Source organism: Protopterus annectens, chromosome 5.part0 (genome assembly GCF_019279795.1).
Source record: "Protopterus annectens isolate FY-2018-M chromosome 5.part0, PAN1.0, whole genome shotgun sequence".
Lineage (NCBI taxonomy): Eukaryota > Metazoa > Chordata > Ceratodontiformes > Protopteridae > Protopterus > Protopterus annectens.
This window is the reverse complement of record NC_056735.1, coordinates 1,705,271,769-1,705,284,111: the sequence shown is the minus strand read 5'-3', so window position 1 is coordinate 1,705,284,111 and position 12,343 is coordinate 1,705,271,769. Positions and strand designations below refer to the sequence as shown.

The following is a 12,343-nucleotide window of genomic DNA, read 5'->3' as shown; positions in this document are numbered from 1 at the left end:
ACAGTGGTGGCATCCATATATATATATATATATATATATATATATATATATATATATATATATATATGTGTGTGTGTGTGTGTGTGTGTGTGTGTGTGTGTGTGTGTGTGTGTGTGGTATGAAGCTTTTGAACATAAGACATATACAAATTAATGCAAAGTGATCTGTAAAATGGTCAGTGTAAGTTGTCAAAAGATGTCTCTCTTAACAGTACTCCTGACATGTAAAATTTATATTTTTGTCAAAATATGCCAAGCTGGATAAAGCAGAAATGAAAGCAATAAATACTTCTGAGTAATCAGAATAATGTGCTAATCAGTACTGCATTGCTTCTCCATCACCGCCATGTGAAATTGATGTGTACAAGGCCTCATTGCATAAGGTGGCCAAGAGCAAATTAGGCTTCATTTGTAGATGGAGAAATCAGTTGAAGAATTGCGCAGTATGCTTAAGCAAAGATCTGGTTGTGTGTTTGTAGGAGACGTTTATGGATCATACATATTCTCTAAGTGCTCAAGCTTTGATTGCTGGGTTTTGGCTTTATGTTGTGACTTTCCTAGCTTGCAAACAAAAGCAGATTTTAAAAGCTTTATAATATAGAAGAATATATCCTTTTAACATGCTTCCTGATTTTCTAGATAACACATAAAAGTACTCCATTATATAAAATGTTATGAAGGCATGTCATTGCTTAAATAATTTTAATATTGTTTCAGATGATTACAAAACTGGGTTAGCATCTACAGATTTATTCCACCATGCTACTCTGCAAGTTGTGCCTTCTCATACTTATTTATTATATCTCATTCCCTCCAGCAGAGCTCTTTTGAGTGTATACCTTTAACTCCCAGTGGGTGTGGCTTCAGCCTTTAAAAAATGAATTTATCACCTTACAGTTCTAACAAATATTTATTAACAGAGGTCATATATCAATACAATTGTGTTTGCCATCATATATGCTTCAAGATAATATATTCTGATACCTTGTGTGCAGCATGGTTTTGGATTTATTAATGCAAATATGAAGAGGAAATATTTGACGCCTAGAGGAGCAGTAGGAGGTAACTGCAGAAACGCCTGTAGACGTCACTCAGCGGTAATGAGATATACCTCAACCTTGTAAAAGCAAATATTTTTCTTCTGTTACCTATACCTGCTGCAGTTCGCATACTATAAATCACTGCATGTCCAGATAGATTGAGTAGGTGTGTGTGTGTGTGTGTGTGTGTGTGTGTGTGTGTGTGTGTGTGTGTGTGTGTGTGTGTGTGTGTGTGTGTGTGTGTGTGGTGTGTATCTACATGTACATATGTATCTGTATGCATAACATTCTCACACTAAAAGATCTGCATTTTTATAAAATTATATCAAATATTTATTTGTTAAATAATATATATCAAAATTAACTGTGCTAGACCAGCTCTTTGGAGAACAGAGATAAAGTCCTTATTGTGGCTCAAGAGAGAAGGACTTGATTAGCATTCCAGAGGATAGTAGAACTGGCAAGAGTGAATGACAGTGAGTAGCTATGGTGATCTAGTTAATCCAGGTGTGTGGTAAGTCATTTCAGTTACAAGACAACTTCCACCTCTTGGAGACCAGTTGGAGTGGCAACAGGAGAAGGACTAACATCAGATGTATTGGTTCACCAGGCAGTATTTGCATAATAGTTCACTGCATGAGGCACAGGTAATAGTATATGTATGTTTGGATCGATTACTGTTGGGGGGGCACACATACCGGATTCCAGGAGGAGGAGATGGGGATAGTGAATAAAACACCTCACATTGGGATAATGGACCATTACTGGTTCAGTTTCACTATGCTGCAGTAGTAAGAAGAATGAGTAAGTAATAATAAAAAAGGCTGGTGGTGTGGAAGGAAAATTAAAAAAAAGGAAAAAGTAATTGCTTTTATGAATGGAATATTAATGCAAGTTTTCCTTAGCTCACTTGCAGAGTGTTTTATAAGTATTGCTTGGACATTTGACATACTCTCTGTGCTGAGGTAAAACTGATGCTATCCATTCACTGGTTCTTTTTCTTGCTTCTTCCCAGCTGTAGCATGGAGAATAATCAAAGTCCTTCTTAGCTTTTTTGTAAATGAAAGAAAATGGTGTGTTAAGCATAGTCAACAGAGGTCGGTTAATGTATGGTGTGTACCTAATAAAGGGTTTTAATATATCTCTCACTAGCTCCAGAAGGAAAGCAATAACATACAGCAGTGGTAGGGGCAATGTCAACCTTGGCTGAATTCTAAATCCCAAATCCTTTGCTACTTCATAGTTTAAGTCAGCATAACTCATGTGTGGTGTATCATCAGAAATAAAATAAAATTTCCCACCAATCCTTCTAGCCTTTTCTGGATCTTGTAATGCCTTGGATAGTAAAACATGTGCCCAAGCAACATTTCCAACATAGACAGGGTTTACTAGAGCCTCAGGCCTGGAGTTGCGCACTAAAATATTTCCTGTTTTAATAGCATCGTCTATATAACGTAAAATAAATTTGCTATTTTCTCCAAATATGTACATTGGGCGTAAAGTGCAGGTAACCATTTTCTCATTATTTTTTAATTGTTGTCCATTTGCTTTCAGAACTAGCTGCTCTCCTTTATGTTTAGTTTTACTGTATGGGAATTTTAAATTAGTTTTGTAGACTGTGTCTTCATCACCGTCTATGATTGGGTCACCCTGTGCATTTGGTCCAACCACTTCCACGCTGCTTGTGTAGATGAAGAATTTGACATTTTCCTGGATGCTGGCCTCCAGTAAAAGCTGCGTTCCTTCAAAATAAATATTAATATCATTATTATTAGGGTGATTATTCATAATAGTTGCAGTAGTAGCAATTGCTAGAAAAACAATATCAGAACATCTACAATGTGTTTTGAGATCATTTCTACCACAACACAATCTGAAAAGTCCAACTTATTTCAAGGAAAAAATTATTTAATTGAATCACTGCATTTTACAATTTATTTGTTTATTAAGTAGTCACTAATATGATCTTCATTGGACTATTCTCAGGCAATACAAATGCCAAAGGCAGTTCTGCAAATAAATAGCACAGGGGATGAAATATACAATATCAAATATAGCTGCACAATCATTTGGTATTAGAAGTATGTAAGTAGACAGGTAGTGTGAGAGCTCATAATAGCACAAACAGCAGCTATTCATTTTACTTGCTATGTCCACCACTCACATATACATACAGAGACCCTGGGGTGCTTTCTGGTTAAGTGACTGCATGATTTGCAAAAAGACACTAAAGGACTCAAAATCCATGATTATAGGATGATACGTGTTAGCACCTTATAGTTTTATTCTTCTAGAAAAACTGCTTAATATGACAGCATAACTGTCTATTTACTAATGTATCACTCTTCAACCAATAAGGCAATTGGATGCATGTTAATACAGCAGCCTTCAGACAACAATAAGAAGGGTCTTAGATATAATTTTAAACTACCTACAATCAAATTTCAGTTATTAGATAAGAGTTTTATTGCACAACAGTCAGTTATGATTACGTTAGCTACAATGTGAATTCAGGTAATAGTGGGAATGGGAAAGTAGTGTTCTGGTATCCTATAATAACTAAACAATAAGCAACAATGGGTGCATGCATGTTATGCACATTTTATACTTAGTGACCAGAATCATTCACTCATACTATGTATACACACGCACACACACACACACACACACACACACACACACACACACACACACACACACACACACACACACACACACACACACACACACACACACACACACACACACATGCTCATACCCACACACATGCGCACACATGCACACACTTCTTAAACTCTGGTTATGAATGTCTTAAACCACAAACTAAATAGTAAGGGATTTCATCCTCTGGACATAATGTAACATATGTTAGATTCATACTAAGCTTACAGTTTTACTCCCATCGTACTATTAAATTCAGGAAATAAACGGTAGTTCTAGAGTTAAAACTCATGAAAACAGCAATCTGTATACACCAACACAGCACCTGGACAGCATGGGTGGCTTGGTGATGAGAACTCTACTTCACAATTTCAGGTTCTAGAGTTCAGTTCTGACTTACAGTCTTTGCATAGATCCCTGACCTTGACCCTGTGGCTCAGGTCATGGCTGAAAATGGTCTGAGGAAAAGTTCATTTATCCAATTAACAAATTGCTAAAAAAAAAAAAAAGTAAATATATTCTGGAGGTTAATTACTATAAATTATACCATGACCCCCCCAAAACATGCACGCTGATTGGCCAGCGTGCACATTGTAAATCGAGTTATACTAATGGAAAAAGGTCCGGTCGCCCGGACTTTTTTCCATTAGTATAACTCTACTATCTCGCTATGTTAAATGGGTTTAACATAGCGAGACAGCTTTAAAATAAGCAGCGGAGATCTCCGTTGCTTATTTTAGCTGTCTCTATGCTAAACCCATTTAACATAGCGAGACAGGTTTTAAAAAGCAACGGAGAAAGCAAGATCTCTGTTGCTTTTTACTGTTCACTATGTTAAATGAGTTTAACATAGCGAGACAGCTTTAAAATAAGCAACGGATATCTCCGTTGCTTATTTTAAACCTGTCTTGCTATGTTAAACCCATTTAACATAGCTAAACAGTAAAAAAAAGCGGCGATCTTGCTTTCTCCGTTGCTTTTGCCCACAGCTCTGATGTACCGCGAGTGCGCAGTACATCAGAACTGCCGCGGATGCCAGACATCTGCGGAAGGGCAGTAAACAGGCATTATACTATGCCATTATTTAAGAAAAGTAATAGTTTCTTTTCTTAAATAATGTCATGGTATAATAGCAATAACCCACTTCTGGGTGTGGGTAATGCTGTATTTACCCACGGTTGGCTTTGTTTGGTCCCTCGGGCTTCGCCCTCGGGACCAAACCACGCCAACCGTGGATAAATCCAGCATTACCCACACCCAGGCATGGGTTATTGCTATAGTAATTATTTAATCAAAATAAAAATAATGTCATTTAGGACCAAAAGGAGCTCTATAGTATTCTTGTCCTGGGTCAGATAAACGTCAACTAAAAATGCCAACACAAAACAAGTCAGTTATATTTCATTAGTGCAGCTCAAACTGTTTCTATATTACTACATATTCCAGCATTCCCCATTTAAGAAATAGCAGCTGTTGCCTGTTATGTTATGGATAGTGGACTTTGTAAAATTTAATGAGCTGAAATGCTCCTTATCCAAGTGGCAATTTTTTATTCATGGCAGGAATACTAAACTTACTAATATTGCAACTGAGGAACAAAATAAATTGGTACAAGATTTTTTTCTGCTTTTTGATACCAAATTGAAAATAAGACTAGCATATCACCTTAACAGAGCGTTTTCAGCAAAACAAGTAAATAGCTGTGAGGTTTAGACTTAAGAGAGAACATAAGAGAAGAAATGGGAATGGGATAGCCATTCTGAAGCCCTAGCAGAAACAACCTTCTCTGAATCACTGCTGCACTAGAAAGTGTAGTATTTGTGATAGATTCACTAATTGAAAAAGCAACCCCCTTCCCTTTGCTTCACCTCGGGACATGTCTGATATAAAAAGAAATATATTATTCAAGGTAATAAAACCATAGAATTTGCATACTTGCAGAAAGAATTCTGGCAATGCTGCTACAGGAGCTTGGAGGACTGTAATATTAAGTATATGATATGGTGATACTACTTGGTATGTGCAGACCATCCTCTTTGCTTGATATAATTATGTGGTGTGAACAATTAGTACATATCTTTACATTCTAATCAAAATTACTGACTTAGCTTGGAAACCATATTGAACTCCAAGAACGATGCCTTTTTGAACACTATAAATGTAACCATTCATCTGTACATCTTTATGCCATGAGCAAAAGCTGTTGGCACTTCAAACACTCCAGATAAGGAGTCACATACGGAATCTGATGAGTCAGGGGATGGCAGTCCTGTTCCTGAAGTGAGTCGGTATTAAATGTTACATGATAAATTATATGCAGCAACTGGTAGTGATGCCCAAGTGAGTTTCGTTAATTGTAGAATTCTTACATAGTTTATGCAAGTTTGTATTTATATATATTGTCTAGAGTGGGAAGAAAAATAATGTTGCGAAAAATATGACATGGAGATTACCAAGTTTCATAACCATATTTATATGCACAGAAGTGAAGAATTATATATTTTGGCCATAGGTTGCTATAGTAGGATATATAAAGCTGAATCAAGTATATTGGTAGATGCACATAAACTCACATGTTCAAGGATTTCTACTAAATTTAGGGCTGAAAAGCAATCAGCAGGCTTAGTTGCATCACTCTTGTGATAACAAAGATAGACCAGTTTCTTATGATAGACTATTAGTGTTAATCAGCTCATGCACATATTCATAAATGGGTGCCCTCCAACTCAAAGCCAAAAAGTAAAAAAAAAAAAAAAAAAAAAAAAACTAAGGTATTCGCAAAGTTGCATACAAAAAAAGAAATAAATAATAAAACAAATGCTGTTTTTTTCCTTCACTTCTGTACTACACACTCATCAACTCAGCTCGCATAAGGCGTGGTTCAACCCTTCAGTGCAAATGTGGTAGTAGCATTCATTCATTCATTCATTCATTCAATTATTCATTTATTTATGAAATCATAATATTCTCATAGTTTCATAACTCTATGCCAAATCTGCACTCCTATACCACTGGCACCTGCCAGTCATGCCCCCTGAGAGCTTAGACCCAGGGCAGCTGCTCGCTTTGCCCTACTTCAAATATGACTCTGATGACAGCATGTATTGCTTACTTACTTTGGAGGTTTATGTCCTTGGACTGGGTATTAGTTGAGCTGTTTGTTCAATAAAAGTTAAGTAGTTTGAAATATAAGATAAGTAAGATATATAATAAATAAATAAGATCTTTCATAGAGCAAAATGCTAGGCAAAGATCTCCTCTCAGCAGCCTGTAAGAGACTAACTATTGGGATAGACATTTTTGTTTGATGAAGTAGTTTAAGTGCTTTTAACCAGAATTTTTTTTCTAGTTAAGAATCTTTTTTTTCCTTTTTTTGTATGAATTTTGTCCCATGCCTGCTGAATATCAAGCCTCCTCCTGGTCACATATATAGTCTGGAGGGAAGGACATCATCCATGCAGCCAAGAGACTGGTTTGGCAGTTTTTTTATGATCTAAAGCCTGTCATGGTAGTGACTGGAGCACTTGTGTTACTGCAAGCACTACCTATGCCCACTCTGTCCATACATACATGATCTCCCACACCCACGCACACAGACAGAAAGTATCATCACTGATTTGGGGGGCTGCATCCTTGCCTTTCCAGCACATGCTTCCTGTATCCTAATTACACTTCTCTCTCTCTCTGGCCAAGGCATAATTAAGGAGGTATAAAGGGGGGTAAAGACATCCTTGGACCTAGAAGAGACACTATAACAGATAAGGTGTGAGATGGAGAAGGACTTTTTGACCTCATCTAAGATATGGTGGCCAAAAAGTGAGCTAATTATCAATGTAAGTACCCAGACTTCTAATAATAGTGCCCTTTAAGAGGAATGCCAGGATATAATAAAAGGAAACAATGAGAGATTTACCAAAGGTAACTCTGCTAAACTTCTTAACATTCATGGTGAGCTCATGTTCAGTGAAGGTTTTTGTTATGTTTTGGAAGTGTCGGCAGGGCAATTTGGGGTGGTGGTGGAAAAACACCATGGATCTAGTGTTTGTTTTTTTTTTTTTTGATCAAGGGAGATAATAGTACAACTGAGCAGTGTATGGGTAGTGTGGAAGTGGTAGCTAAGTCTTCCTATAAATTTCTAAGCACACGGATACCATTGCTGGTAAAAAAAGTGGCAAAGTGGATATGGTTTCCTAATGTAGCTGGAAACAATTCTAAGTTAAGAATGGGAATTAGATTATCTAACTGTATGCCGATGGGCCTTGCTTAATACTTATAAATACGTATAACTTGCTTTTATAGTGTGGAAAAAACATTTTTTTGGAAAAAGTCATGAGTGTTTTTTCCTTTTTCCTATATGGTTGATGGATATTCTACCATACTGTCTTATTTTTGAATTTATTACTGGTCTTGTATGGATGACAGCAGTGTCTTCTATGCAGCTATTCATAAAGTTGAAGAGCTCTAAAGATTATATTGAGGCAAGGGTGGCATTATGAATGGATGTGTTTGGAAGAATATGCCAGTTGTGCTTATCTGGGATATCTGTAAATAGTAATATGTTGGTTTCAGAATAATCCTAAAATACTGTGGGTCCTTATTGGTGGGCAAGTTTGTTCTGAAAGTGAAAGTAACAGCTGGATGATCAGATTTTACAAGGAAGGGGGAATGAGAGGGGAACATTTTGTTACGACAAGATCAGGGAGGTTAACACACCTGCTAGGACTGAATCAATTTGCACCAGGGAGTTAGTATTCACAAAGTCAAAGAATATCTGGACATATACATTGGAGCTTGTAAATGTTTAACAGTTTATAGATGGGTTAAAAATGTCATTAGGCTGGATGTATAGCTTATTGTGTTGATTTAAGTAACCTGTATGCTCTGTAGAGGACATGCAAAAAGACCACCTATAAGGTGGTAGGCAGTTTTGCTGCAAAACACTTGGACCTCTAAAAATTCTAGGTTGGTGTCATGTAATATATCATATGAGACAAAGGATTGCCTTACAAATATTTGGTATGTCCACACAGTTTCCTCTATCATTGACTATGTGGACAAAATACTGTGGTTGGGAGCTACTATAGTTCAGAAGCAAAGTCACAATAATTTCATGAATATGGATGTCTTTAAGGGATAGGCAAGGCTGAAATTCTGATGTTTTGTTGCCATTAAAACAGGCTCTTAGTCAATTTTATATTATAACTCAATGATGCCAAGGCAATACCCAGGAAAAAGCTATGTTTGTAGCTATAGGGCGAAGTATGTAGAGTCACGGTCACAATGGAAACAGCTATTTTATGGGGTGCAGTTCTTAACAGCACATTTCCTGAATTGCATGAAGTGTGAAGTGAAAACAATTACATGTGTTAGTGAGATCATATGGATTTCTAGGAGAGGTAAAATTACTTAACAATGTGCCAGGTTGTGAAAAAAGGATTGCTGCTTACAGAGATAAATGAGACTGTATTTCATATGCAAGTCACCTATAAAAGGAAGTAAGACTGGAATGTATTTGTTATGTAAAAAGTTCCACTAGATGGAGTTCCTATATTCTAATCTGTAGGTAATCAAAGGTAGAAAGCATATAAAATTAAATCTACTTCTTAACCTCTTAGCACAAAATATTCTGGACAAAGGCAAAAATAATGGAGGGACAAAGGCCCCAAAATAGGGTCAGATTCTAAATATTGCTCTTGTACACTTAGAAAGTTGCTAGAATAATAGGTTTTGCAATGGCATGTTATTTTCTGAAATATATGAAGTCTGAAACTCAAATGTCTTTTATTATTTAGTGACTTCTATTGTCAATGATTTTCCTGAAAACCACAAATGTTATGAGGATGAGACAAAAAAATGAGGAAAAAATCTGGATATTCTGCAAAAATCTGGACAGCTGAGAGGCATGCTTAATCTATGAGTTAATAGCTGCTGGAAGACAGAGTAATTGCCTTGAATTATGATCATGCTAGAAACAGAGATAGAATAACAGCCTTTAATTATAATAATGCTGGAAACAGCTGCCTGTTGGTATGCTTCTTTTGTTGTGAATCATCCACAGGTGCCATTGTACCATATTAATATATCACTAATGCATAAGATAGTTTGTAGCCAAACATGAAACACTGTCCTCATCTCACATTCTGTGAGAGGACCATGCCTTTACATTCTATGAAGGACCCACTTGCTTGTGGAATAAACTCCACATCCTATGCAACAGCATCCATCACTATCAACCTTTAATAATATGCTAGACAAATACCTGGGTATCATCTTTTACTGAAGTAATTATGTTGAGTTTACATGGTAAGCTGTAATTTATAACTACTGTGGTCAGGATTCTTGAAGGTCACTAGGTCATAAAGTTAGTATGAATCTTTGAAACATTAAATGAATCTGGAAAACACAACAGTTCACACTGGTTGTGTCTGCATTCAGCTGTAAAACATTAAATGAATCTGGAAAACACAACAGTTCACTCTGGTTGTGTCTGCATTCAGCTGTAACTTAACAGTTTAATTATAGTAAGTGATCATTACTGAATGATGACAACAGTAGCTGAGAATCATTGCTGATGGGATTATAGCAATGTGTTCACACACTGGTTGCATTTAAATACCACAAATTTACTAATTTTCAGGGTTTTCACAACATGTGCTGAGAATATTCTAATGTCGTATTTTTATGAATGCGCTAAGGTGGATGAATCAATGGGTGATAACACAACTAGTGTGTAAATCGATTTTGTTATTCAGAAGTTATGTGCATCAGTTATGATTCATTAAACAGTGTAACTGAAATACTTGGTTGAAATACTTGATGTTTCACAACATGTGTAACACTGAATCTTCACAACAAAGTAAACTATCAATACAGGATTTGTAACTGACATTTGTAAAACCAACAGTGCTCAGAAAATTGATGTATTCACCAATATATTGAATAATTCTTTATATTTGTAATCAGACTGCTGTGCTGCATGGTCTGCATGCATTTGTGTGCTTGGTCTGGCAGCATCTTGGATGTGACCACCACAGAATGCTAACATCCTGTGTTGTGGATTTGTCAGTGTTTCTTATTGTATTATTGTGCTTGCTTCCAAGTAGGGGGAGGTAATTAACATTGTAAGTAGCAGACTGTTTATTGTGAACATCATGAGTAATGCAAATGCTGCAGTTGTTTACTACAAGGATGCAGGATGCATGTAGTTGCATATGTGTGTATATTATTGTAGGTTAACATTAAACAAATATTTTATAAGCTACTCATCCAAGACATTTATATGTATATGTACACATATACTAGAAATGACTACATAAACATATTTCAAGTACCCATATATTTATTTAAAGGAACAGCTACAAATGTATGTAAATGTATCCTATCAAAAAACATGTAAAATGATTTATTGCCAATACTTTTTCATGGTTTTTCATTGTGAGTATACACTGTATAAGCTGATATCCCATTACCCACCCTTTACCAAATGTCTGTTGTACAAACAATACTTTAAGAAAGATGGTTGTCACAACCATGCACATAATATATATCTACGCCATTTGAGAGCTGTTAAAACAGTTATACGAGAAGATGCTAGTGTATCAAAGTGCCAATACACATGCAGGGAAATATGATCTATCTATCTATCTATCTATCTATCTATCTATCTATCTATCTATCTATCTATCTATCTATTTAGCTGTCTATCTATCTCTCCATATACACATACAAAACTTGCCTGTATCTTACGTGCCATTTGGGTATGTTGTCTGTGTACTGTGTCATTAAACTCTACTGCTCAAACATCTGGTATTATAGGTTCATAGCTTTATAGGTTTGATTGTCAGGTTTATGACCTACATTACTTTCAGGTATCTAGTTTGCTATAACCTACTGCTGATATGTTCTGCTTTACAAATACTGTGTGTGTGTGTGTGTGTGTGTGTGTGTGTGTGTGTGTGTGTGTGTGTGTGTGTGTGTGTGTGTGTGTGTGTGTGTGTGTGTGTGTGTGTGTGTGTGTGTGTGTGTGTGTGTGTGTGTGTGTGTGTGTGTGTGTGTGTGTGTGTGTGTGTGTATGGATTCACTTCATAACACTGAACAATCAAAACACTGAAACTCAAAACACTGAAACCAAAACACTGAAACTTCAAAATCTTGAAAACTCGAAACACTGAAACTCAAAACACTGAAAACACATATACATATACTGAGTTTAAACAACATAAATCATAGCACTTTCCACCAAGGGTAAGCAGGGAGGCAAGCCCCCCTGCACCCCCCACACCCCCTGTTAGTTATATATATCAACTCCAAGATTGCACTTCACTACACTAACTGCAATCTTGGAGTTGATATATTTATGTAGCAGGGGGTGTGGGGGCACAGCCCCCCACATAGGGGTGCAGGGGGGTTGCCCCCCTTCTTACACTTGGTGGAAAGTGCTATGATTTATATTGTTTAAACTCAGTATATGTATGATATGTGTTTTCAGTGTTTTGAAGTTTCAGTGTTATGAAGTGAATCCGTATATGTATATATATATATATATATATATCTATATATATATATATATATATATATATATCTATATATATATATATATATATATATATATATATATATATATATCAATATGACACAGTGGCA

General features: G+C 36.2%; 1 protein-coding gene across 1 annotated transcript in view; it reads right to left on the bottom strand.

Annotated features, from left to right (window-relative positions):
* Positions 1 to 1,269: 1,269 nt before the first annotated feature.
* The window catches only part of LOC122802100 (3 beta-hydroxysteroid dehydrogenase/Delta 5-->4-isomerase type 1-like), a 55,470-nt gene continuing 44,396 nt past the window's right edge, over positions 1,270 to 12,343 (bottom strand). The window contains exon 3 of the mRNA XM_044071793.1: positions 1,270 to 2,781. Coding sequence (XP_043927728.1) covers positions 1,946 to 2,781 — 836 coding nt within the window. The 3' untranslated portion in view covers positions 1,270 to 1,945. The remainder of the gene's footprint in view (positions 2,782 to 12,343) is intronic.